Below are 27,762 nucleotides of genomic sequence, written 5' to 3'. Positions count from 1 at the left end.
ATCCTGCCGTGTGATGGTGGAATAAACTAGGTGCTTACAGTTTGCATCTTTCATAATCTCATAATTTTCTGCTCAGATCAATCCTACAGTTACACAGACGTTCTCTTAAAAAAATTGCAGACGTGCAATCTAAAATGTGCAAGTGATTGACATGATTGTGAGCATTCATATTTCACATTGTCTTATATGCTTCAACCGTGGAATAGTCATGCCACCTTCCTTGCTCATTATTTGAGTTAAAACTGCTTTTGGATTCCACCATAATCGCAGCCATTGGTGGACTGGTTCAAGTAAAATGTCTTCCCATTAAGAAGCCCATACCCAGGTCAATATGAACTGAGTTATTTGCCACTGATCTGTTTTTTTGAAGAAGTTGTTTTCTATAGTTGAACTGCAGTCCGATTTGAGAAGCCCCATAGTGAAGCTCCATATCTCCAAATTTTATATGATTTTAAAAAAAGAAATATATAGTATTCAAATTAAATTAACAGGCTGAGCATGGCGAATGTGTGAATCGTGTAATGCCACTGAGAGTGGGTTTCATTCTATTAACTTACACATGTATATGATCGTTTCCTGATAAATGTGTTGAAATCATATTCCAAGATAATCAAAAGAAGTAACTCTTGGTATAACGCTGGTAGTACTAAGCATCTTTGGTGTGTTCCTTTGTTTTGCTTCCGGTGGTACAAACAGGGATAGCTGATTTCATTGTGTTAATTTCTAAGTCCCTTGAGTTCATAAACTTGGTATACTCTGTTATCAGGTTTTGGAGATCCCTTGGTGTCCTTGCCTGCAGGACTGTATCGTCCACATAAGCAAATACCTGTAGGGGCGTATTCCCCATTTTTAGCACATCTATATTAACAAGAGAGTCATAGAAGTCCCTTGAAATATAAAGAAAACAGCAGTAGGGTCAAAACGCACTCCTGTATTAACAGGACAATATGATGTGCATCTACACCAACTACCTGTGACAAAGGCATGAGTTCCACTAAAATGTTTAGCATATCATGGGGACAATCCAAGGACCTGAGCACAGTCCAGTGCTTGGCCCTATTAACTTTGTCAAAGGCCGTGCTCTGCTCCACAAAGGGCATATGTATAGGTTATTTTTTAATATACAATGTGTGCCACAATTGGTTATAGACTTGGGGCTTCTTCGCTTGTGCCCACACCAGAACGAAAGCCCAACTGGATTTTTGTCAAAAGATCATTTCACGAGTTGAGTTCTAATTGGTTTTAACAAGTTTGGCCAAATTTTAAAATTTCAATAAAGAGATAGGTCTGTAGGCCATTGAATTATTCCTGGAGCCCTTTTTGAACATTTGATGAATTACTGCCAGTTCCCAACCAGCTGGAGATTTACAGGTTTTTATTATGACATTAAATACCTTAGTTGGTATTGGTGCCAGTAAGTCTGTAGGGTCCCAAAATAAATCTGCAGGATACCATCCTGCCCAAGGCATCGTTCAAGTGTCTGGGCTTCCATGGCCACTACTACCTCCTGTAATGAAAATGTAAGCGGATCTATGGGCTCAACCCTACCTTCTGTCCTATTATAAAATGGGACTAGCTCCTGCCCTGTGCTCAAATTGGAAGTACTATATAAAGAACCAAAGTGGGGAAATCCATGCCTCATCACTTAACATTCATCTCCATACAATTGTTTACTCTCCTATATCTGGGTCCATAGGTCACCAGGTCCCAGAACATTTTAAAAATAATGTTCTGCACTGACCTGCAACTAATCAGCCCGTGCCTCTTTCTCCAGTTCAAGCTAGCGTTTTATCAATTGCAAGCTTGCAAGTAGTATGAGCTTGCGTCATCTTTCCTAGGGGTTTTGTAGTTTTTCAATAAACAAAGTTTTTTTTTCAGCCACATTGCATTCCTTGTTGAACCAATTCCCCCTTTTCCTGGTTCTTTGTTTGGAAGAGCTGGTATGAAACGAGTTGGATACACTTACCATAAGTGCATCAAACGCTGTTAGGGTCAACAAATACAGAACCTCTGCATCTAATAATTACAAGAATTTGTCTGTTTGTTCTACATATTAAATGATGTATCGGTTGTTTATCTAAAGGCCCTCCCTGCCCCAATCTAATTCTTGGCCGCGAAGATGATAATTGTGCAATGGCCACGTGTGGCAACTCAATTGGGGTAACTGGTTCATCAACCCATTCAATGTTTAATACAGTTGGGTATTGACAGCTATAAATGTCTTCTTCAATCTATAATTTATCACCATAGTACGATGGGAATGCAGCAATAGTCGAAGAACCCTGGTGCTCTTTTCCTGGAATGTCACTAGGCACCCTACCATTGATGGAACACATGCTCTATTCTATTAGCCATGAATAATTCACTCTCAAAAGATGTTCAACTAACAAATGGTTCATTGCCACCATAAAACGCAAGCCCTACAGACGAGCGAGGTTTTGTTGATGTTGAGGAGAGTAATGAGTGCATCCCTGGTAACGTTCTCCAGGATGGAGACTTGGATTACCCCTCTGTTAGAGATTGACTTTAGGGCAGTGGGGATGTTACTAAGTGCTTCCTGTGGTATGATTCTCAGTGCTGATCACCTTGGAATATGACATTTTGGGTGCATATATGGAGCTTTGGGTGTCATCATTAGGGTGTTGGAATCCTGTTGAGTATGTTTTTGAATGGACTGTTGCTTGTGTTGCATTTGTCTGTGGGTTTGGGTGCATGGGGGTTGGTCGGGGCTGATGAGTGCTTGATGGCCTTGAAGAAGACTCTGCTCTCGTATGCGGTTTCTGCAATGGTTGCTGTAAATTGTTATGCTTTATCTGCAAGTCCAGGGTGGAGATGGTTTTAATATCAGACTTTCTCCAATTATTTTCTTGATTTCAGATGTCTCATTAGCCATTGGTGAGTTCATGCAGATACCAAGGTGCTGCCATCTTCTTTTTGTTGGTTTGTGTTTTCAGTGTTGTCTAGATGTTGGTGGTGTTGTCCAGTGTATGGCTGACTTTGAGCAGCAGGCTGTTGTGTCAGTTAAATGGGTGCAAGTAGATGTCCGCATGATGGTCTGTTCCCAGATTGTCTGTGGGGTTCTTTTTTGAAAGCGTGATGAAGTCTTTGTTGATTTCTGATGGCCTTAATCCAATCCAAGGGCACGGGCTAGGTATGGTTGCGTGGTCTGTCCAATTTAGATGTGGAGATGAGCGGCAGTTGAAGTCTTGAGATGCAGTGACTATTGGGTTGAGAATGTTGCTTCTCTTGTGGTTTAGACTTATGATGAGCTGTGCAATTCTGATTGTGCCCTTGAGATGGAAGAGCCTATTTTGTTTTCTTGGTTGCCTGCCGTTAGGAACGTTTTCTCTTTGCGATACTTTCGCTACATGTTCTATGGACCTCCAAACTTTTTGCTTTTTGTTTTTACACCATGTCCTTAATTTTCAGCTTAACTACACTGGCCTTTTGCATTTTGTTATGGGGAAACTGACTAGTCTTTCAGACTGTTGGTTCTGGGAAACTGTTTCCCTTAGTCTACTAACTTTGTTGACTGTTGGGTTACTTTTTAACATTTCCAGGGTTCGAAATTGCCAGGAGCTGGGATCTATTTAGCTCCTAGTTATTGCCTAAGGGAGCCTGGTTATCTTGGAACCAGCACCTACTTGTGACGCCTGGAGCAAGAGGTGCCTTACCAATCTAGCTATGATCGTTTAACTATGTGCGTTTGGTAATGTATATAAAGGATGACAAAGAACACACTTGAGGGACATTTAGAGTATATTGGATGATCTGAAATGGGCAAAAAGTTAGTTTGCATCTTGCGCAAAGTTAGATTTGCTGCACACTCCGTACTAGCTCCTGGTACCCCAGAGGTAGCTCCTCCCTACCTGGTTATGCCCAATAACCAGGAGCTGCTTTTTGCTCCTAGTCAAAAAATCCCAATTGCGATTCCCTGCATTGCATAATGCATCTTCCAATGCAATGTAATGGTGTTTATATTGTATGACCCTAGAACACACTAGAAGGGATTTTTTGGTTGTCTCCGATGTGTCTAAGGACAAACTGGTGGCAGCAGTTACTGTTTCATAATGTACTTTTCTTTAGCCTTTCCAAGATTACTGCGTTTGGCTACTAACAGTGGCTAGTGTCCCAACATTGCCAGGCCACAAGGTTTTCCGTTTGTTCCTTGGCCATCTTGTCTTTTGGCTGCCTTCCTGCCTTGCCATGTCAGGAATGTCCTTTTATGGTCCTGCACTTGCCCGGGAAAGCCTTGCTTTTCGTGAGCTAGTGCATACCACGTGTGTGGGATCTCATGGGTGGGTTGGGACTGTCTGGTCCCAATCCTCATAGTGGTACCAGAATGACTAGTGTCCTGCATGAATCGGACCCACAGTGGTCCCTGATTGGACCACTGCTGGTGTGCATGTGTGGGACAGATCTTGCCATAGGAAGGCTGTGTCTAATCGCTCACCTGACTTTGGGATAAGAGGGGTCCTGCAGCCATTCCAGCAGATCTGAAGAGGAGCCAAGATCCTGTCATAGCTGTGAAAATGGTGGTATACCCATGGACGACCCTTGAAGAGGCCTGACCACCTGGTGGAGCCCTGGTTTGCTACTGATCTCGAATGACCCTCGTCATTGCTTCAACACCTTAGACTGGTGGGAACTACTGGTCCCGGCGTCTTCTGGCAACCCATCAAGTAAGAGCCTTTGGAAGTGTCCCTGGACCATCCTGTGGGCTGACTTGCTTCAATTTGTCTACTGCGGTAGAAGCACTGTCATTCCGAGTTCCGTCCCAGAACTCCAGGAGTCTTCAGCTTATCCACCAAGAGGCCATCCTCATAAATGTCCGCTCCCTGCCATCAATGGGTCCTGAGATAGAAGGCTTTCTTCGACTGCGACAACTGTGACGCCTGCTGTTGCCTTGCTTGGTGCCGGTCCCTGAAATTGGCTTTCCCGCATCTGGTCCAGTGCCTAGAAAAAGCCTTTGTTGGTGTTTGCTGCATGCAACCACAGGAACAGGTTGCACCAGCTCCTGCACTCGCAGCTCCTGGGCACCCGCGACTGGAACCAAAGGCGGGAAAACATACCTCGGGCGACCCGCCAAGTCTGAGGAGAAACCGGAGAACTGGTGGCAAGTTATAGCGAAACGTGCCTGTCCCCCTGAATAACCTTTGAAACATTTATAGCTATTTGTTTGGCTTTAGCAATACTTGTTGCCGAAAGTCCTCCAAAAGCTAGGAACAGTCTTACTTACCCATATACGTCGTCTTCTGCCTTTTGGACCCATCTTCAGGTCCCCAGGACCTCTCGCCTACTTTTTTTCCAACTCCTAAAGCTCTTGGACACGTTGAACTTTTGGATACAAGGCCTCATAAAACTTAGGGTTGGACTTCAAAAATTGGGATTGCAATTTCCGTGGACATTTGGTGCTAATCTAATTACATAGCTTCCTTTTCAGGTATTAGGGGGGTGAATTGATTATTTTGCACCAACTACAGTAACTTTATATATGTTTTGTTGTGTGATAATATTACCTGTCATTTAATGTTTTCTGGGCCTAAAATAAATATAGTATTTTAATAACTAAGTGTAATCCTGGGAGTTTCACTGTGTAGATTCATTATGGACCCCTAACCGCACTCGCCTGTCATGAGATTTAGCCTTTGCCTCTCTCCTTGCTACCTTGATTGTTTTGACTAACTCCCAGAAGTTGCTCCCTGTTCACTATATCAAGGGTGGCTCCTAAACATCTGTCCACCAGGCCAGAGATTAGAAATCCATTCTAACACCTGGTAGATGGAGGTCTAGGAGAAAGCGATTGATGGATGTGTTGATGCCTGCTCTCTTGACAAGGTCAGTGATTTCATTGTTCTTGGGTGGGCGGTAGATTATTTGCAATGTAATTGTTAGAACATGGGTCAGTGAGACGTCAAGTTCTGCCTACAGTTAATATAAAGTGCCCTCCTGCCTTTTTAATGTAAGTACTACTCCCTTTTAAACCATGTTTATTTTTTTAAATGTTATGTTTGCCATCCAAAAGTAACCTGAATAGAAAGCTGGTAAGTGGTAGGTTCACAGCTTCACGTATTTAAATGATTCTGCAGGGGGGCATGTTCATGAAGTTTTGGAGGTGACAACCAGGTTCTCCCTCCTCCTCCTCCCGCAGGCTTGGTTGTGCTGCTGGTGTGCTGTATGCTGTATCCTGAAGGGAGGAGCACTCGAGGGATCGGGATAAGCCATGTTTCTGTTAGGGTTTTGTGTGAAGATGAGCTATGCAATGTAAGCAGGTTGCAGTACTGTTGAATGTGTGCAAACAGGCATGCACTGAGTACTTGGGTGCCATCCACTAGGTGGTAGTATGTTTCAGGTTGTGAGGGTGTGAAACATGATGATGCTAGGTGTGGGAGTGCGTGCATTTCTTTAGTGTGGTTGTGGAAGGGAGTGGTGCGTGATTTGTGATGCGCAGGTTTACTGGGGGTGAAGCAAGGAGGGATTATGGTCCATGGCTCTTTCAAGGCCCTAATTGAATCAACAGATCTTAGCCCCTCACTTTGTTTGCCCTTTGGTATGGATGCCCAGCGAAGGATGCCTGCAAGACTGAATGAAGTAGAGAGGATTTTCAGATCGTCTGAATGCATGCAGAGTCACTGTTTACCTGCTATGGTGTGGGCATACTGGTCTGGATTCCTTCTCCAGAGCATAGTGCATAAATGCATGCTTAGCTCTGCCGCCTCAAAGGCTACATGCCCTGTGTTGTGGATAGTGAAAAAGGAACCAAGTGAAGTACTCTGACAGTAGCTTCTCTTACAAAGTTGAGTATGATCAAAATGAGAGACACCTGAAAATATATGGTTCAAGCAAGCTTTATTAGGGTAAGCAACAACGTCACTGGAAAACAGCACTAGACCCAATGACACCATTGAAAGATGGTATATTTTATTAAGCTTCTTTGCCAGGTTTTTGGGAATGGGGCCTTACTGAAGGGTATTCTCTCCTTAGGATAGAACATGAACATTGTAGGAGAGTTTAATCTTCGCCCTAATTATCGCCCCAGTGCTCCTTATTTTCTTTTTTCCATGAGTGCTTTTAGTTATTAAGCCATTAAGCCAGGGCATGACAAGTCTGTAGTTAGAATGTCTTGGTCTCTGGTATTTCTTTCTACTTATGTCCTTTAGCACACAGGTTATGTCTGTGTTACTCTTATGTCGTCTTTCTCCAGGATGTCAAACTAATACCTCTTCCCAGGAAATAGGCCATGCTAAAAATCGGTACTTCCTTGCTGCACAAAGTACAGTGTCCGTTTTAAATACTCTATGCCCGGGCCTCTCCTTGGGTTCACTCAAGGGGAATGTCGCTGGTCCCAATGGTCTGTCCGGTTTGGTTACATGCGATTTAATTTTAAAAATAAAGAATGGATTTTTAACGGATCCAAAACAATGAAAAATATATCGAATTCTTTTTTAACTTTTCTTTGGGGGGTTGGGGAAGTGTTTCCTCCCCAAGCCCCACGTTTCCTCATGTTTAAAACCCCACCCCACATATAGTGATATTTTTTATTTGATATTTTTTCTTTGTTTTTTGATACGATTAAGTTTAATTCTTTATTTTCTATTACTTATAATCCCTGGATACCGTCCAGTTCTTTTTCCAGTGTCACTCAGTCTTCAGTACAAAGTCACCTGTGTGATTTCTCTCTAGGTGGGTGAGAGGCCTTCCCTGCTGGTTGGATAGCATTACCAGGGTGTTGCGGCACTCTTGCTGCAGCTCCAAGTTGGTTAAGAAGAGATTCCACAGTTTATACCCTCAGCGTGGCAAGTCTGGAGGGTGGTCAAGTGCCTGCCGGGGTTAAGGCTCACCACCCTGTCTGAGTACTAAAACTATTACCAGCCCCGTCTTGCTCGCCAAGCTGATGTTCACATGTGCCTATTAGTATGATTCTAGACCTTGTCCCTGGTTCTTGAGCTGTCTCTCATCGAACTTTGTTGACGTTGCGTTGTGTGCTCATTCCTCACCTCACACTTTTTCCTGACAACAAAAAGGCTCATGTTGTCTCGCTCTCGGTTTGGCATTCTACATATGTCCCAGAGGAACTTCCCATTGTCCCCTTTCTCAATGTCTGTGTCCTCGTCTGTCCAACTGCTTCTCCCACCTTCCGTCTAACTTTTCAACCTCATGCTTTTTTGGCTTGGATTAACGTCCCCATTCTCTGCCTCTTGCAATATTTGCCTCCTTTCTTCCTCTTTGTTATTTAACTCCTTCTCCCTCTCGTGTTCTCTCTCTTCCTTCTGCACCCCAACTGCTCTTACCGTTGGCTGGACCGGATTCTGGTAAAGGCCAGTAACTGAGTTTGATTAACCTTCCCATTCTGGGATTGATTGGTTTTCTACATGCATACCGAACCTCTAAAAGGCCAGTCCACCATCTTGGGTGTGAAAGAATTGTGCATACAGCCTTACACACACACACAGTTTAAACATTGCAGTCAGAGCCGTGTCTGCTCAGTGGTCTGCTGTTCCTTCATCGCAGAAGTGATGAACATATCATTACTGGATTCTTTCTTGGTATGTTCTACTGGAATATCACAATAGGCCTTGTGCTGTGGGTCATGTTCTTTTGGGATTGTGGTGATTAAAACACTATGGTGAATCTGATTCTTTAACTTGGTAGCAGTGGCTGCATAAGCCATATGCAGTCCCCCTGTCAACCGACCCCAGTGTTGTGTGAACAAGGATCCTCCCCATACCATCCCTGGATGCCACATCTGTTAGGTGAGCACAGGACAAAATATATGCCAGAGTGTGCACTGTAGATCAGGGGAGATTCAGAGGTAACACTTAGCATATAACAGAAACTGGGTACATACCATGCTGATCTGAAACAGGTACTCGCAGGAGCTGCAGGGGTAGGAGCTGGCTGTAAGCAACGAGACACAGAGAAAGCAAAGCACAGACAAGTAAATAAACTGCGGGGTTCAAAATTGAGGGGAACTGCAAGCTATTTAGCTCCTGCTTGCATCCTAGAGCCTGGTAAGCTTGACACCAACAGCTACCAGGTGCTCATTTTGGCTCCTGAGGCCAACTGATGGCAAACAGACATACCTACGTGAATTTTACCCTGTGCATTTGGGACATTCTAGAAAAAAAAACATTAGGGAACATTGAAAGCATAAGGTGTCATGAATAATGGACACAATTATACGCTTCCATCTTATATGGAAGGTAAATGTGCAGAACGCTATGTTAGCCAGTTGTAGCTCGTGGTCACTGGTTAATGCTGGATACCCAGTAGCTGCTTATAGCTCCAGTTTATCCAGTGTCAATTTCGATCCCTGTACTGGGTTATAAGGAATGGTCAGAATAAAGGGTGTACTGAAATATAAGGGGTCTCTAGGGATTAGGGAAAGCCCTTGGGATATTTACCAGCAGATTACTCTTAACAACTGTCATTAAGGAGCGTCATGATTTTGGCATGCTGAGGAGATAGTTGAACTCCATGAAGGGTACAATTGGATACCATATACTGAGTCAGGTAAGGCACTGACAGACTAGACAAAGGCAATGGAAGTCTATCACTTATCTGATCTTAATGAAGACCAACCAAGGGGTCATACTGCATATGAATAAGAAGTGGAGGCACATCAGTGAACCACTCTGTAATACAGGCAGAAAGCAGTGTGGATAGAAATAGCCTGGTACAGGATAAGCAGGGAACCCATGGGAAACACAGAGACTATAGACACAGGCTGTAGATGGAAGCTATGAAAGTGTTCACTTAGAATGCACATGGGAATGTTGAGAGGATATCCTGGACGAAGAATCGGAACAGGTATCGGGGACTAGCAGGGAAGCCAGCAAGGAAAGCTGTGGCACAAACTCTGAATCTGACCGTATGAGGAATGTCAGGAGAAACCGGGCACCATTCACAAAGGATAGGTCACTGCCAACTCTGCAAATGCGTGGCTTCAGGAAACTCCCTGCCCTAAGGAGAAGCCACTTCAACTGTGGACTGAAGCCAAGTAACAAAGCAAGAAACAAACCAACAAGAAAGCTTAATAATGCAAGTTACTGGTAACACAGCAAATGTGTAGCATTGGATAACGGGAGAAAATTACAGTAAAGCAAGAGACCGAGATTTCAGAGAAAGGCAGAAAGCAGTAGGCAGAAACAGGAGGAGCCTGAGGCAGAAGTGCTCACAGGAAACATGGTGTTTGCAGTAAGTCAGAAAGCCAGCAGATACCTGCATACGACTTAACAGCAAACAGGACAGAGACTGCAATAAAGCAGCTACATCAGGTAGGATTCAGTAGCCGAAAGTAGGATTTCCAGGAAAGGTTAAAAAAACAAAACTGTGGTGGGTCAGTAGGAGGGCACAGACTCGGATTTCCCATCTTGCTGACGTTCATTATCTATGTGAAAACTGGGACGAGGTGGTCGGGACTGTAAAGAACCCTATATCAGAACTGAATGATTTAATCAAAGGAATTGCCAAAAAGTATACTTTATTGAATTGAACTAAGTGCAAGAACCTATCCACAGGAGAAGGAGTCATTGTCTTGTATTTATTTTGTTCTAAAAGTGGTAGGGTTAGGACAGGGTAGTTCGGACAGCGGACAGATATTATTTTGGACCTCCACCGACACCAGACGAGCACCTTGATTATGATATGATATTTGATAGGATATTTGATAGGATATTTATAATGCACTTAATACCCAGAGGTTCCAAGCACGGACCAGGGGATCGAACCTGTGGTGCTCCGTGTCTTCTTGCTTCCAAGGCGAGCACTCCTGACTTTCACTATGCCAAGGGTGTTCCCACCTAACACAACTAACTAAGGTCTCGGGAGGATAGCTCAGCAGCAACGTGCTCGCCTTGGAAGCAAGAAGACACGGAGCACCACAGGTTCGATCCCCTGGTCCGTGCTTGGAACCTCTGGGTATTAAGTGCATTATAAATATCCTATCAAATATCATATCATAATCAAGGTGCTCGTCTGGTGTCGGTGGAGGTCCAAAATAATATCTGTCCGCTGTCCGAACTACCCTGTCCTAACCCTACCACTTTTAGAACAAAATAAATACAAGACAATGACTCCTTCTCCTGTGGATAGGTTCTTGCACTTAGTTCAATTCAATAAAGTATACTTTTTGGCAATTCCTTTGATTAAATCATTCAGTTCTGATATAGGGTTCTTTACAGTCCCGACCACCTCGTCCCTTTTTTTTAAAAAAATCTTCCTTCCTTCCTTCCTTCCTTGTATTCCTTGTCTTCTTTTTTTATTTGTTCCTTTCCTTTTTGTTCTGCTTTCACTTTTATCCTTTATATCTTGTCTGAAACGGACCTCACCGTTCAGAGGTTATTCATACTCTTTTCATTCACTTTTGTTACTTTGAGCACTCCACTGATGTCTTTGGTCCCGCTCCCGGGTCTCCCGCTTTCCCCATTACCTGATTTGTCTAGGGATAACGTCACAGGGATTCTTGGCAGCTTGTGACCCTCTTTTTCCAATTGTCAGGTTGGCTTCCTGGTTCCTTAACAATCTCCTCGCTCTTCCTCTTATCGGTTTGCTATGCAGAACTGTGTTGTAGGTGGTATCAGTGTAATGAATGGACCCCAGGGTCCACCACAACGGACTTGTGGTCACACCACCACTTGCCTCTGTTTCAGGATGCTCCATGTCCACTTCAGCTTCTTCTCCTTCTTGCTCCAATGCGAAACGTCGGAGTCTGCTACCATGCTCACTGGTAAAGTGCGTCCAGCTGTTGCTTATCGTATCGTGACAAGCAGTTTTGAAGCTTGAGGGTTCTCTTTGAAGGTCTGTGCCTCCCATTCTTATTACACAGCTGTGTAGCTTCCCTGGTGCAGCGTCACAGTCCCTTCTCTTTGTTTGATTATGGCTCTGTATTCTTTTAATGAGTTTCCTCGTCTGTGTTCGATGGATTTTTCTCCATAGTTATAGTTAAAGTATTTGGATGTCAACAGCAGATTCTGAGTGGTTTTTCCACACAGTTCCTTATTGACTTTGGCCGCAGATGGGTTGGTGAGACTTTGGTTAGGAAGTTCCCCATAAGAACAGGAGTCGTCCCCAAGTAGGAAGTCTCTCCTGGTGAGGCCCTGCTTGCTTCTGCCCCTAGGGAGGGTATCTTGTAGCAGGTTAGCCCCCCTAGCCTCACAGGGAAAAGCTCCCATCTGGGGAGAAGTGACAAAATCCTGTGATTCGTCATAACTGGAAGACTAGAAAAGGTACTGCAAAGCAGATACCGCAGGCAGAATTCAGAAGCCGAAAGCAGATTATTCAAAAAGCTTAAAAATTGGTCAGTGAAAGCGGTTTGTAGAAGAAATGCTGCTGCTGATGGGAGCCACCCGTAGCCCCACAGTGTAAAGCTGATTCCATTCTCAGACAACTGTGCTCAAGCAAGCCCACTCCAGGCTGAATAGCCTGGCGCAGTGGATTGTAATTCAGGCCTCTCCAGCTCTCAGCATCCTAGTTAGTAGCTTGTAATAGGTGAATATAATTGGGTTCTCTACAGCTCTTAGCTTCCTGCTGCAAGCAAATGTACTTCGTATGCCTCCCTCAGCCCTCTGTCTCTTAGATCGAATACCTATATCCAACGCGTCTAGTAGATTAACCCAAAACCCAGAATGGAACATAAAATTAGATTGGTCCAAAACTGCATGGGTAAAATGGGTAAATAAATACAGAGGCAGTTTGTATGTTTTCAGCATGGTAATTATGCCATAAACGGAGTCCCTGAATTGTTGTATGTACATTATATATTTTATCGAATGTCCTATGTCCTTTTTACATATTTGTAATATCTGCTTGATGCAGTAAATTTGTTTCACATGCAATTGTTTGTCGATACAATCTATATGTAGCCTCACTATCGGAAGTAGTGTTGTGTGTGATGGGTTCATAGTACCTTGCTCAATTGTACTTGATAAATGTGGCATCCAGCCAACATGTGCAAATACTGTATGGAAATCGTTACCGTGCGGCAGCTTTCTGCATTGTCACAGAATACACCGTGCATTATTTATCTAAGGTCTGGCCATTTGATCTCTCATGTATATATTTAAATGTTGAAAACACAAAAACCTAGCCAAAACAAGAATTGTCTTGTGTGTTTTGAGGTTCGATAGCAGAATTATCTTTTGATGTTTAACGAAAGTCCTCATTTCCTGGAGCTATAACTATTATGATACAACAGTGCAGAGGGGCAAGAACTCCATGCAAAATTCTGTACCTAATCTCATGGCCAAAGGGTTGTTTACATTGCGCTATTGGCAAAGCGCTGTACATAGAACGTATTTATCACCAAACGAAGTCGGTACTCCTTTATCGACCTGGTAAGAATGAAAGGCTGAGTTGGCCTTGCCCAGGATTCGAACCTACAACCAACAGATCACGCACAGATTACAGCAACAAGCCCTCAACCCGCTGATCTATCTTATTGGCTAACATCCTTCAGAGGTCGATAAACTGGATATTGACTGAGGTATAATGATCACAGTGCCTCAATGTTGGACGAACCATGTACGAAGCGCTACATAAAGTTGAATACCTATCTGCTTTATCACAGGGGCAGGTTTTGCTGAGTTTCTATTTCAATTAGAAATGTAACTTTCCTTTTTGTTTGTTTTTGAACCGAGCTTGCACTTCCTGGAGAGTCAGGATTTGGATGTTTTAATTCTAGTCTTGATGATTAGAGGGGCTAGAACACCTGTGATTGGTGTAATGGCAATCCCCCCACCCTTGAGCAAAGACTCTGCTACAACTGATCATTTATAGTAATGTACCCCATTGAATGCAAGGTTAAATGGATGCATATTAGAACGTGCATACTCATTTTACACACTGTTTTCATAATTAGGGTGTATATTAAATTATAAGTGTAAAAATGAGCTGCCTCTGCATTATTATGCACACAGCACAGGAACTCTGAAAAATACAATTGTGCAATACTGGTTTGCATTCAATGGAAAAAAGCATAATTTGTTACTAATGATTAATTCTCAATTGCAACTTAGTTTTTCATCTTATTAATTATACACTCCTAAAATGTTAGGAAAATAAATATGCACAGTGGTTCTGTTTGCTTGATGAACATCTACACACAACACAGCAGAAGCTGAATGGAAAGAAACGATTCCTTTTATCACAGTGTGCAGTTTCTTTTTTTGAAAGGCTTCAGAGAAATGTTCTCCATGGCTTGCAATTACATCCATGTAGATAAAAAAAATCAAGAGCGTTCTGGTTCCTGTCAAGTAACCTGACCTTTGCACTGCCCTCTGCTCTAAACTTGTGTGTAAATGTACAAGGGAAAATAAAAAAGCTGTCTTAGTTACCCGATTTTTCATGCGTAAAAAGGTCTGGTACGAACCTTATCTGGAGGCCTGATCACCCCAAGGGAATCCTAGATCTCATCCGCCTTGGGCCGCATGAAGCCCATCTTGCCATCATGTGTTTTTTGTTCTTCAAGATTCTTTTATCTGCCCTACTGTCGGGCACCACAGTCCCGAATTCCGGTCTCTCTCGCGCCTGCTTTTTAGGAGTGTGTGGGTGGTTTGTTGAAATTTGGACCCCTCATTGCTTCAAAAGAACAGTTACATCGCTGTGTTTAGATGGGCTTCATGGGGAGGCCATTAGCAGAGCTGCCACATCGGTGTCGCTGCTGGCCACGCCACCGTTATTTGTAGCATATATTGTTTTTGTAAAAACAGTATTTATTTTTTGAGAACACACCCAAATACAGCTTTGAATGCTTCCTATTAAGGGCTAATACATATGCCATGTGTCATTGTACACTATTATTTACCATTGTATGTCACTATGTCCTATTCATTTTATCATATGAAGTATATAGCCGTTGCCATCACTAATCTACTTCACCTAGAATTCTGCTGAAAATTGCATGTGTAATAGCTTTCATGGTCTCATTGTTGTTCGTTCCTACTACCATGTTCACAGTGCTTTGATGACTGAAAGAGTCTTCCTAGTGTTCAGTAAAACCAAAACAATATATTGATTGTGTAAGTCATTCTAAAATATTGACCTGTTGTGCTTTGTCAGATGTTGTCAATTATGTCATACTGTCCATTTGTTAAATTTTGTGTTTCCTTCTTTATTTCAGCTCAGTGTGTATACCACCACAAGGTCAAGTATTAGCGCAGAGAACAACGTAGATCTTGTCTTAAATGTCAACGACTTTGATGTTGAAACCAAATTTGAAAGGTAACATTATGTTCCCATATAGTATTCACTTTGAGCCAATGTCATAATGGAACTGGGTCTTGTATAGTATGATTATTGTGATTTGGGCAGTCTCCGGGAGAGGGGGATTTTAGTTTACATAGCGTGTAATGGAGGGTTGTTCTTCTGTTGATGTATAGCTGTAAACATGAATGAGGCGCTAGGTGATATAAGATATACGCTTTGTGCTCCTGGCACATGTTCTAATGAATTGCTTTCAGGTATGGCAGAGTAAAGTGCTGAGGAGGTCTACGGATGATTTTGTCCATATCCCTACCATTTCCTTCAGATAGGCAGGTGCCCTAGAGATGACTTAAATGATTGGTGCCCTAAACTATACAAGTGTTTTCTTTAAATAGTGCTCAATTTTGATAGCCACTCTCGAGTCCCCCTTTACTTTATAAAGATGTGACCTCCAGAACAGTTAACACTACCCATGTGTGAACATTTTGTTTATGTTTACATGACTAAGAGTACAGATGCCTTTTTACTTGTTACTTCGAAGAAACCCAACAAGACACTGGCTCTCCATAAACTTTGTCACATGCGTTGGCTAATTTGAGGTTCTAAAATGTTTTACTGCCCACATCTCTCTCCTGTGTGATGGCTTTTAAGACGCCTCTATCCGTCCTACATTGCGCCTCCAGATTTCTGTGTTACAAGTAAATTATTGTGTACTCCTAACAGTTGCCTCATACACCACCTTTCAGAATCATACAATGCTTTTCAATTGTAATGAAATGTCTAAGGAATGTATATTTACTTTTTTTGTGTGGCTTGTTACAGAGAAATATTTCAGATCTAATTATCCCGCACCCCTTGCCGCAACAATCCCACCCTCGACCTGGGAAAATAAGCAGTTTTAATCAGAATTTTCTTTAAAATAATAATTCTGAGAAATTCAGGTGATCCCCTAACTCGCAATTATGGCGAAGTCATTTTGAGATATTACAAATCATTTCACACTGCAATGAGAATGAATACACTGTAGCCTCCCTATCTCTCTGACAGTTTCATGTACATCCTCGCAAACAGCCAGGCATAGAAAAACTGATATGGGTGACTATTCTAGAAAATATGCTCTGATGTTTTACTATAAAATCCACCTCTAAATGCTGTTTTTAAGAAACAATTAACAAATGTAATTTAAGGAGATATTCTTATGGGCTATGCAAAAGATATTTGATCAAAACAGCATTGTGCTATATTCAGAAATGATGGACTAATGCATTGAAATGGGTTCATTTTTCCTTTTTAAAATTAGTCAATGAAGGGGCTACTTTATTATTTTTCGTCTATTGAAAGGGGAAAATGTGCTTATTTTTCTTGTGATAAAAAATATTGTCAAGAGACAATCGTCCTAGATCACATTGACCCGCAAGACCCTACCTTCTTTGACTCTGCGGACCTTTTGAGATTCAAAATGTATTGTGTATGGCAGTGGAACTCTTGAATCAGAATGACTTTGACTCCTCGGATCAGGTAATTTATTAATGACATCATCCCCACTTAGAGGACTGAGTTACTCCCAATTGAATTGAGATAATGGCTTTTTCGAGACTTATATATGCAAACCGTTTTATGTATAGTTTTGAGACTCTATATTGAATCACTGTGTATGGCATATTTATTTGAAATACTGGGGGGAAATGCGGCAATGATATCTTTGCAGTATGGGATGGTCCATCATCTACAATGGAATATTTTTTTCCTCTACATCAATGCCATAGACACTCGCATTCGGTTCAGTGTAGAGATAGGTAAACCTAATGTACACTTCTTGGATGTGGATGTTCTAGTTCTAAATGGCAAACTATTGACTACACTGTACACCAAGGAGTCAGACTGCAGCCATCTTTTGCACTGTCTGATGTGATGTGATGAATCGGAGATGATTCCCCAAGAATAGCTGGCCTGGGACCCTTTTCATGTGGCCTGGAAAGGCAAATGCTTTCTGATCCTGACCCTGGGGTTGGTGTTCTGGCGGAGGATCACATGAGGGGGGGGCAAAGCAGGTCAGGAAGAGTGGGAAAACCCCTTTTATAACTTTCCTTGTGACCCCACAATCCTAATGGCTTATTGTAAAATGTAAGCTGTAAGAAAAGATGATCTGAACATTGGGGACTTCAAGTCCCACAATGCCCAAGGTACTGGGACAAAGAAGAGGACTGCAGTGGCACGTGACTGCAAGTTGCTGGCAGCCTAATAGTGTTAATTATTTTTATTATTTTATTGTAAAACTTCAACTTGAAATATATCAAGCTTTTGTTACATTTCAAAGAATACATTTTTCATCTCCTCCGTAAGATAGCCAAAGTCAAATTCAACAGAGAAGGTTAGACTATAATGATGCAAAGTCACATGGAAAAACTTAGACTGTTATGACATGTCCTTCAGTTACTCACAAGGCTCAGTTAGGAACTGACTTTAAGACTTCATCAAAGAAATGTACTAAGTTACAGGAAAGCTTAATGTTATGACCTGCTACAGCATAATCCCACCAGTCATCAGACACATGGATTTGTGGTTTGAATTCATTTAAATGCACTTCGTGGAGATCTGTCAGCATTGGGCATGTAGTTGCTAGGTGCTTTGAAGTCTCGACTTCTGTTGATTTGCAGAATCGGCAATTGTTGTTGACTGTTTCTTTGTTCCTGCGCAGCCAGAGCATTTCATTAGTATTTAAAGCGTTCAGTCGGAACCTTAGAAATTGAGCCCTATGGTGACGAGATGGACAATTCGTGAGATATTTTGGTTGACGTTGTAGTTTAACCAAAATTCTAGAAGTGGGCAAGGTAGATTTAAGAGCTAGACGACTGTTATAAGTTGTAATCCAGTCCCATATTGTTAGCTTCTTTTTAGCGTGTTGCGGGCACTGGATGAGCTCTTCTTCCGATATGCCTGCTTCATCCATAATTGAATTTAGTTTGAGCTTCCAAACATGGATGAGGGCATTGTCGACAGATTCTTTCCCCTTCTTGAAGATGTTATATGCAGGGATGGAAGAGCCAAGTTGCATCTTACATAAGATGGATAAAGATTTCCAGGCAATTGTCATGTGAATTGAGTTCAGGGCTAGCTCATATCTCAAAGCTGACATAGAGATATAATTAGGGAGGCCCAGAACACGCCTCCAAAACTTTCCTTCCAATCTGCGCCATAGGGTATGATTGACATTCAAGGCTGCTTCGCCACCAAAGATGAGTGTTGGGATTACTTTTTGAAGGTAAAACATTACTACAGGATTGATGGAAAATTTCCCGTAGTCAATGTTGATTTTAGCAGCTTGGATACTCAGAATTTTTGTTTTGTCCATCAAGTCGCTAATCCAGGCAGCTTTGCAAATGGAGTCGTTAACCATTACATCTAGATAATGGATTGACTTGACAACATTTAGAGCCTTTTTTTCTATGTACCATCGGAAGGACTTGTCTTTCTTTGACATAGTTTGTCCCATGCACATGATTTTAGTTTTCTCTGCATTTAAACGTAACTCGTTAGTAGTTAAAAACTCATGCAGGCGAGAAAGGAGATGTTGGAGGCCAATTTGTGTTTGGTCAACCAACACTATGTCGTCAGCATAAACCAGGTGGTTAACGAAGGATCCATTAATCTTAGGAGGGAAACAGTGGACAGACTTTAGCCACTCTGGTAGATCAGCTATAAAGAGTTTAAAGAGACCTGTTGCAAGAGGGCACCCTTGTTTAACGCCTTTGAATGTTCTTATTGGATCTGTAAGGTCACCTTGTGAATTGACTCTAATTTGAATGGAAGTATTAGAATGCAGGGCGATGATGGGTTCTAACAGGTGATCTGGACAATGCCATGAGTGTAGTTTTGCCCATAGTTTGCTGCGGTCGATGGCATCAAATGCTTGTCGAAGATCGACAAATGCAAAGAAGATTCTTTTTTTCGCTTCCATTGCTGACAACTTTAGGAATTACAAGATTGTAAGATTTACATCGGTCCCCACATGTTTCGTGAATCCTGTTTGGCGACAATCAAGTTTTCCAGCTGCGAGTGCCCAATTCACCAACTGTTGGCGTAAGAAGGATCCAAAAATGTTTCCCATAGTATCAAGAAGGGCAATTGTACGATAGTTCGCAGGATCGGCCCGGCTACCCTTCTTGTATATAGGAACCACAATTGCCCTGGACCAAGAGGACGGAAGCTTCTTGCTGTTTGTGATCTGGAAAAACAGCTCATGGATAAATTTAGCCCAATGTACACAATGCTTTTTGAGCATGAGATTTGAAATTTGGTCAGGTCCAGCAGCTCTTGAATTTTTCAACTTAGAGATTGCATCTTCAAGCTCTTTGCAAGAAGGTGCAATATCCCAAGTGGAAGTTGTCACCTCAAACGGCGAGGAATCTTCACATGCAGGTTTCATAGATTGAAGTAAAGTATTCATGCCATTTGTCGCTTGTAATTTCATTAGAGATTGCTGGAGTAGATTTGGAACGCCCCTTATTCAGGATGGCCCAAATTTCACGTGTGTTTTTCTGTGCTAATAATTTTAGCACTGTTTCTGCTCGTCCTTGATCGATGATGGTCGAGTGTGATCTTAGCCAATTTCAATATAGTTGCCGCCGATCCTTGACCTTCCTTGCCTTACAGCATGGGTCGCTCGGCTCTCTTTTGATTTGTCGAAGGTCTTTTCTTAGTAGTTTTTTTGCCGATGCTATTTCAGCACTATATAGATGTTTCGGCGATGACCCAAAAGACCTTGAAGTAAGCATTTTCAGAGTGTGGTCCATCAGCAATGGGGTGTATTCTACTATCTGGAATGCATTTAAGCTTTGGCTTAGATGTGCGATGGCAGATCCATTAGTTACCAATCGGTTGCCTGCAGCATTTGATTGTAATTGGGAGGAATATTTTTCTGCCGTGTTACAGTGCTCTTCACACCAAACAAGCCGCAGCATATCATGATCGCTGGATGATATCGGCTGCACATTGAGAGAAGAGGCTTTATCAAAAAGATCTGTCGAGGCCCAGATGTAATCAAGAGTACTTGTTCGGGCCATACTATGCCACGTCGGATTAGCAGGAAGGTCGCCTTTTATTGCTCCATTTAACATCTGACAGTTGCGTTCCGACAGATCTTTAGCCCAAGTTTGGCCTCTCAAAATAACTTCATGATGAAGTAGGCGAACATTTGACTTGGTAGATGGATCGAATTTTTAAACCAACTGCAGTTGAGGTCACCACAGATGAGTACAGAGACATTGTCATACTCTAGAAAAGAGTGGTCAATTTCATTCAGTACTGACTGGATGAAAGATGTTGATGAGATCATGGCGGGATTCCAATATCCATTGATTATTAAGAGATTTGAAACAGTGGCTCTCAACAAGAGTTTGATCAAAGTACTTTGCACAAAAGGATTTGGATTCGTGGAGGCTATTAAAGACCACCAGTTCTGGATTTTCAAAAGTGTTATCAGACCTGCAAAAGGTTGACCCTTAGGGTTTTTACCAGCTGGGTTTATCAGCGTAGTAAATCCGTCGCGAGTGGGTGGATCTCGTAGCCATGTTTCTTGTAAGCATTTGACAAACACATTTTCTAAAGATTCTTGGAATGTGTTAAACAAATGCATGAATCCTCTCGTGTACCAGGACAGTAGAATTAGTTCTTGTTGCTTGACGTTGGCTCATTGCTATTTGCGTGGTCCATTTGGGAATCTTCTCACGTTGTTGGCTTTTCTTTCGAATGACTGATGTGTGGCGGCATCTAAAATGTCAGGTGATGAGACTAGAGACTGGCGCAATGCCGATCGCTTGGTGGCTCTGTGGCTTGCTTCATGCTCGAAATTTGCCTTAAGATGAAGCAGGTGTCGTGGCAGGCGGCTCAAGAGTGAGATCTAAACCGTAAAGCAGGAGATCTTCGTTTGCGTAGGGTAACATGTTTTTCACCGCCACTGATGAAATGTGAAGAAGAACTTGGTCAGACGACGATTCAGATAAATATTCCACATTGATGTCATCTGATGAAATGGCTCGCAGTGGTGGAATACATGCAAATAGTTTTAGAATATTTGCTCTGTTTAAGTTAACTTCATTACCATCCGAATGAATGTTTTGAAGACGAAGGTTCCATTTGCATGATGAAGTCTCGAGATTTGCAGGTCCAGAAGCTTGCTGAACTCGAGGCAGACGCCAATTTAACTGATTCGACGTGTGTTTAGGGTTCAACCTTGAGCTTAGAGGTTGCTGAGAGGCCCCCTTAGTCCGAGGAGAAAGTTGTCGAACATTGGGTCTTGGTTGCGATGTGCTCTGGATTTTGCTGGCCAGTAAGTTCCTCATCATTGATGACGCGGTTGTTTTGACAACTTGAGCTTCAATAGAAGCATCGATGGGGTTCTCTGGGTCAGCCGAGTAGGTCGATAGATTGCATAAATCAATGGAGGTGTCAGAAGTGGCATTTCCAATGGAGGAATCATTAGATGCTATGCACCAGCGTTTTGCTGAAGTCCTTGAAGGATACAGTGGAGCACCTGTTGTCCTCGGTGGTGCACAGCTTGCAGAGATTGTTGCAGCAGTTTTGTGAGCAGGTCGGATAAAAAAACTTGTCTTCTTTGGGGTCGTTATGTTTCTTATGAATTTTTTTACCTTCTGTTGTGTTTGTTTCGGTGGAATACATTTTTTTTTTGGATTGCTGAGCATGTTTCCCAGATTTTTTCAGTTTAGTTTCAAGGCTTGTAGCAATGGTTTTTGCCGGACCTTTAAATATATTGAATGAATTCACTGACGTTAAAGTTTGAGCAGATTCGCTTCCTTGGATCGGGTTCACATTTGTTGCAGAACTACTCACATTAGGGACTAGACCCTGCATATTCGAATTTGGGTCCAGAGCCTCATGAGAGGGAACCAAAGAGCTCACTGTTGGGACAGGCTGTAATGGTTCTTTGGCAGCAGTCACAGATGCAACCAAAGGTTGAGGATGGGGGGGATCCAGGTGACTTGTCTCGAGTATTAGAGTCTCCCCTCGAGGGGATGATTGCATTTTTTCGCATCCATTTCAGAGTCCAACAGACCCTCCATAGTGTTAATGACGCACATCTAAGGGAGACGGGGAGGCATAAAAGTCCCCCCACCCCGCAGGTACAGGCCATAGAGCGCAGTAGCAGGAGGTGGAGTAGCCGTGTGATTTCCACGATGCAGTGGAAGCAGAAATTGGAGGACAGCAGAGACGCTGGGACCACGGTCATCTGTCAAACAGATGCTGGTCCTAGAGGGTCTCCTCCTTCAGAGACCTTGATTGCAGATGTTGCGCAGTGGGAAGCATTTGGTTTGACGACTTTCTCCCTGGAAACCGTAGCTACAGAGGTGACGCGGTTGGAAGCAGGAAGTTTAAAAGCTTCCTCCATAGTAAGTCGGGCTCCGGTGGCGCTAACACCAGAGAGCCTTCTGAGCGAGAAGAGCTCCTTTTCCGACTGGCACGCACCACGTAAAACCAAGAGAAGCTGTTTGCCGGGCCACGCGGAGCAGCAGAAGACCTGGAGGCAGCAGAGCAAAAGGACACATGCCTGACCTGACCCGGTGAGTTCACTGGTGTATCGTGACACCTGAGCACTCCATGGTTGCCCGATTACCAAGTCTGAGTCCATGAAGTACAGAAGTAATCTAAAGAGAGTGAAGTGGCAAAGCAGACATTCTTTTGAACACCGCACTGATGTACAGCAGAATAGTTATCCTATTGTAAACCAAGCTGACTCAAAGAGAAGGTGGCAGAATAAGAATTGACAAGAAAACCAGAAAGGTGTGATTGTATTTATGTGGGTCAGAACAATTGCCAGCAACATTAGAGGGCAACATTATGAGGAACCAATACAAACAACCATTGCCAAAGCCAAAAGAGAATAATATCAAGGCAAGTTAAAACGATCCAGCATTGCCAAAGCCGAGAGGGCAATTGAGCATCCCAGTGTTTGTAAATCCTATTGCCAGTGTCTAAAAGGGCCAATAAGAGGAACTTGCGTAAAACCCACATTGCCAAAGCCAAAGAAGTGTAAGGGTGAGAGAAAACAATTCTCAGAATTTGGTTAATGTTCAAGTGGGGAAACAAGATTGGCAGGAAGGTTGCCCTTGTGGCAAAAGATATTCAGTTGGTGTGGAGCGTAACCTGCATTGCGTGTGGCAATCACAAGTGTGTAACAAACGGCACCATGCGTTTGTTGTCTTCAACTTGATGTTGTGAAGCAAAAGACATTGCTAAAATTGTCGGAAACAATCCTTTACCACAGAAGTACTTGTAGTAGTTAATTTAATTTGTCCTCACATGAGAGTACACCAGGGGAAAGGATCTTGTAGTGGTAGACCTGTCAGGTGAGTTGGCCAGGTGGAAGTCATTGAAGTACTTTGGTGTGGTGCAAAAGTGTTGAACAAGAAGTGGCAGAACCACCATTGTATTTCGTGAACTATTGCAGAATCATTCTTGCAGAGTTGTTAATCCTAATGAATTATGGAAGTATTCTTGTTTTATTTATTTTATTTATTTCCCTTTGTAAAGCGCACATCAGCCCTTAGGCATTGTGGCGCTGTTGCAGAAAGCTTACTTAGTTGCGCGGGTAGTACAGAGGGATGGTGGTGCTGACATTTTTTAATGCAAGGTACAATACAAGGTATAGGGACGTTTCAGATATCGAAGTATACAGTATGTCCCTTGGTTACATTGGAACAAGGTCAGGTTAAGAAACTCTTATGCAGGTTAGTTAAACAGTTTGGCTTTAAGAACTTTGCGGAAAATGGTGTAGGATGCTTCGTTTCTGAAAGCTGTGGGCGAGGCATTACAGTGTTTGGGCGCTAGGTGTTGGAAGCTGGCCCCTCCCAGGTATGGTTGTTTTGAAGGTGGGGACAAACATCATGTTTGTGTGATGCAAATGGATGGGTCTAGAGGAGGTAAGATGGTTATTTTTTTTTTTCTGCTAGGTAGGAGGGGGCAGTGCGTGAAATGAATTTATGCGTGATGGCCATAGTTTTGAATAGGATGCGTTCTTTAACTGGTAGCCAATGTGCATCCCTCCTAGCTTACGAGATGTGTTCCCTTTTGGGGATGCTAAGGGCAGCTCTGAGGCCGTTGTTCTGTGTAACTTGTACTCTATGAAGGTTTTTGGTAGAGGTGCCCAGCAGTAGGGCATTACAATAGTCGAGTTTATGAAAAGAGTTTGTGCTGAACTCCTTATCGCAAGTGAAAAGAGGAAAAACTTGTTGAACATTGTGAACTGTTGGCGGAGTTGAAGTTGGAACAAAAAGAACTTTATAGAAACTATGTTGCAAAACAAGATTTCCTTATCCTTTTGAAACTTTTCAAGAAGATCCTGCTTGAATCTGGGGAGGGGAAACTCAACCGGGTTGTAAGGTGAAACAGTTACCAGGTTGTGAATGTTGGGGAGAGTTTTTATTTTTGTGCTAATGCCCTTAAACCTTAGAGACCCCCTGATCTTTTGCTGGACTTAGGACTTTTTAATTTTAACTCCTGAGTGAGTGGGACCCTTCTCTCACTCACTCTTCCCTGATTTGGATTTTATGCTTTCACTGTTTTTGGAGTCTGACAAACTCCATAGGCATCTGCTTTTTGTATGGTGAAACTCAGCACCTTCAGTGCAGTGTCGCTGAGAAATCCTTTGCATTTCTCTTAAGGTTTAATTACCTTTTTCTTGGGTTAACTACAGTTCCCAAAAATAGTAAGATGAAATTAATCTTACTTCCCTTTTCTCTTTGTAGGTCCAGCACACACCATCTTATGTGGAGTGCTGGGGGGGGGGGGGGGGGGTAGCCTAGTAGCCCTTATCCTACTTTCTCATGCAACATTTTTTGTTACCCTCGCTACTTTAAATGGTTGGTGGCAGTGGTTTAATTTTTACTACTATTGTGCTTTTCTACCACATGCTGAACCCTCAGCTACAGTACAGCACCCATGGGTGTCCATTTTATCAAAAGTTCCCCTGTCTTCTTCTTTTGCCATTTTCTGTTTGAAGTCTTTCGTGGCTTTTACTCTGCGTTGAGACCGATTTGAGCCCTTTGTGTGTTCTGCCTTTGGCGGGCTTCATTCCTGAAGGCCACCCCTGGCTCCAGTGTGTCTGGAAGGACAGGATGTGAGAGAGGGGTCCCGAAACTCCCCTGTCCTTTGTCTCTAGGTGTGCCTGAGCGAAACTAGTACTGATTGGCCGACTGGCTGTCCTGAAAGTGATTGACAGCCTAGGCTGTGCATGAATGGGGAAAACATGCTTAAAAGGCGAAGAAACATTCGACGAAGAAACCGTGAAGAGGAGCCCGCTGCAACCTCCAGGACCTTGAATTGCCTGGTGAAGTCCTACTGCTGTGTTGACCTCCTTTTTTCACCTCGACCGAGAAGCTGTGATGGAACAATTTCTCCCCTTGGGTTAGTGGAACCAACTAACCCTGAGACGACCTCCACTTTGGCGCAATCCTCGACTTGATGTGTCTCTCCATTGCTGCAGAAGCCCAATGCCAGGGGTCGAATGTCCATAACCAAGTGCAACGTCTGCCGCAGAATTAATCCAGCCAAAAGCTCTGGGAGCCTCCTAAGGACCCTCCAGAAGCAGGAAATCTCGAGAGTTCCCTCACCAGAGTCCAGGACCGAGGGAGCAAGGAAAGTCCATCCGGAGATTTGTTCTGCATCAGTGCTGTTTACGAAGTGCTGAAACCGCAAAGTGCTGCTGAATCGAGAGCGCGTAGCTACCAACGACTTTCCCGAGTACTGCTGCAGGATCCCTCCAGATGTCCTACCTCTTGTCGCCACGACTGAGGCTCAGGAACCAAGGTCTGCATAGCTGCAGCAAGACAGAATCCAGTTGGACCACTTTTCTTCTAACCAGAGGTTAACTATAGACTTTATCCAAATGGCTTTGGCTCTCCTGGCTCCCTAAAGGCACTCTTCTAAATCCATTGACTTTGGCATTGCTTGTCCCTCTATAGGTTGTAGCTTGTTGAATAGTGTTACTGCTGGGAAAGGGTTACCTAGACTTCATTGGAGGATTCAGTTGTCCTCCCCTTTTTGTTATAACCTTTTTATTTTCCTTAACCCTTCCTTTCTGCAACCCAGAGTCTACAAAGTATATTGATGCGATATATAAATGCAAATACTAACCTTGTAATTGAAGGCACTTCAAGGTGTAGGAGATGTGTATTAAGCATATCAAATGAATATTCTCCAGCTTTATTGATTCTGTAAAGTATTTCCAAAGTTTACTTGAACTGTTATAAAGAATTGCCTTTTTTAAGAATGCTTGTTTAAAACTGATGTTCAAAAAATACTATTTATAACTGAAACCTTGAGTATAAGTGTTACTTCGTTACTTGTATTGACTGATTTCATTTGTACAGCTCACATTTACCCCTCTTGAGATAGGCCTGGCTGCTCAGTCACAGTACCAACATGTGTAGTACAGACCTATACCAAAAGGTGGGTTACCTAATACCAAGCAAAAAAGTCTTGTGTAGTCTCACATAGTGTGACTGCACCGATTCTTACCTAAAAGTGAACATAACTGTTATTTCTGTTATATTGAAACTGCCATATGTTGCCTTGTTAAGTTTGTTATGTATAAGTGTGTGGGACAGAATCCCTTTGCTAGAGCGTTTCCTTTAGTTTATTTTGATAGGCAGGGAAATTCTTGTCAGGGTAGGGATAGTGAGGCGTTTATATCTTTTGAGTTATGTAAATGGTATCCTTTGAAAAATATTCGCAAAGTTGCCCGTCTCAAATTTCTGACCCCTCATATTGAGCTTTCGCCCACCCAATACACTAAAAGCCTTCCCTATGGAGAACTGCTGAGAATAAAAAGGGTTGTTGGGGACCCAGAACAATATTGAGAGGTATTTGCTAACCTATATGATTTGTTTAGGAACAGAGTGCATCAGGAACATCAGTTGCAAGCTGCCACAGAGAGAATGAACGCTAGAGCAAGGGAATCGCTACTATCGCTACTCCATAATTCCATGAATAGACCAGCACCATCTGGGTTTTATGTTTCTAACTTTTTGCTACAGAGTAGCAAGATCTAGAGCAGCATTCTTAGACATAGGAATATATAGGAGATCAATGATAGGTTTACTCACTAATCCCCCTGTGTTTGCATATAAACGCAGCACAAATTTAAGTGACTTACTAGTTAGCAAAACAAAGGGGATTCTGGGAGTCCCTCTGCTGGCACAAACACGGCCCATTGACCTGTTCTTGGGTGGATGGCCCCCAGGAGAGTCTCGACCAAGTCTTTAGCTCACTGTCCCTTTCACAGAGGAGAAATATCCCTGCATATCAGTCTTTGTCCTGCCCAGGGGCAGTCCAGCACCGGAATGCTGGATCCCTTGCTCGCTGTGTTCAGCAAGGCACAGCTCCAGCTCACTGATGAGGCCCAACAAAGATGGAAACGCGTGTCTGGGGTTGCTGTTAGTACCCTTGTCCAAAGGAGGTTTGCCTGGCATTTCGGTGCTGGACTGCCCTTGTGGTCGGGAGAAAGACTGATATGCAAATGGCTATTCCTCCTTTGTGAAAAGTACA

At 42.9% G+C, this 27,762-nt stretch overlaps 1 protein-coding gene across 1 annotated transcript in view; it reads left to right on the top strand.

Annotated features, from left to right (window-relative positions):
• The window catches only part of CLPTM1L (CLPTM1 like), a 938,124-nt gene that overhangs the window by 23,699 nt on the left and 886,663 nt on the right, over positions 1 to 27,762 (top strand). Inside the window, exon 2 of the mRNA XM_069620583.1 lies at positions 15,119 to 15,219. Coding sequence (XP_069476684.1) covers positions 15,119 to 15,219 — 101 coding nt within the window. The remainder of the gene's footprint in view (positions 1 to 15,118; positions 15,220 to 27,762) is intronic.

The sequence above is a fragment of the Ambystoma mexicanum genome, chromosome 5q (genome assembly GCF_040938575.1).
Source record: "Ambystoma mexicanum isolate Mex_15411 chromosome 5q, UKY_AmexF1_1, whole genome shotgun sequence".
Taxonomy (NCBI): Eukaryota; Metazoa; Chordata; class Amphibia; order Caudata; family Ambystomatidae; genus Ambystoma; species Ambystoma mexicanum.
This window is presented reverse-complemented; position numbering and strand designations above follow the sequence as displayed.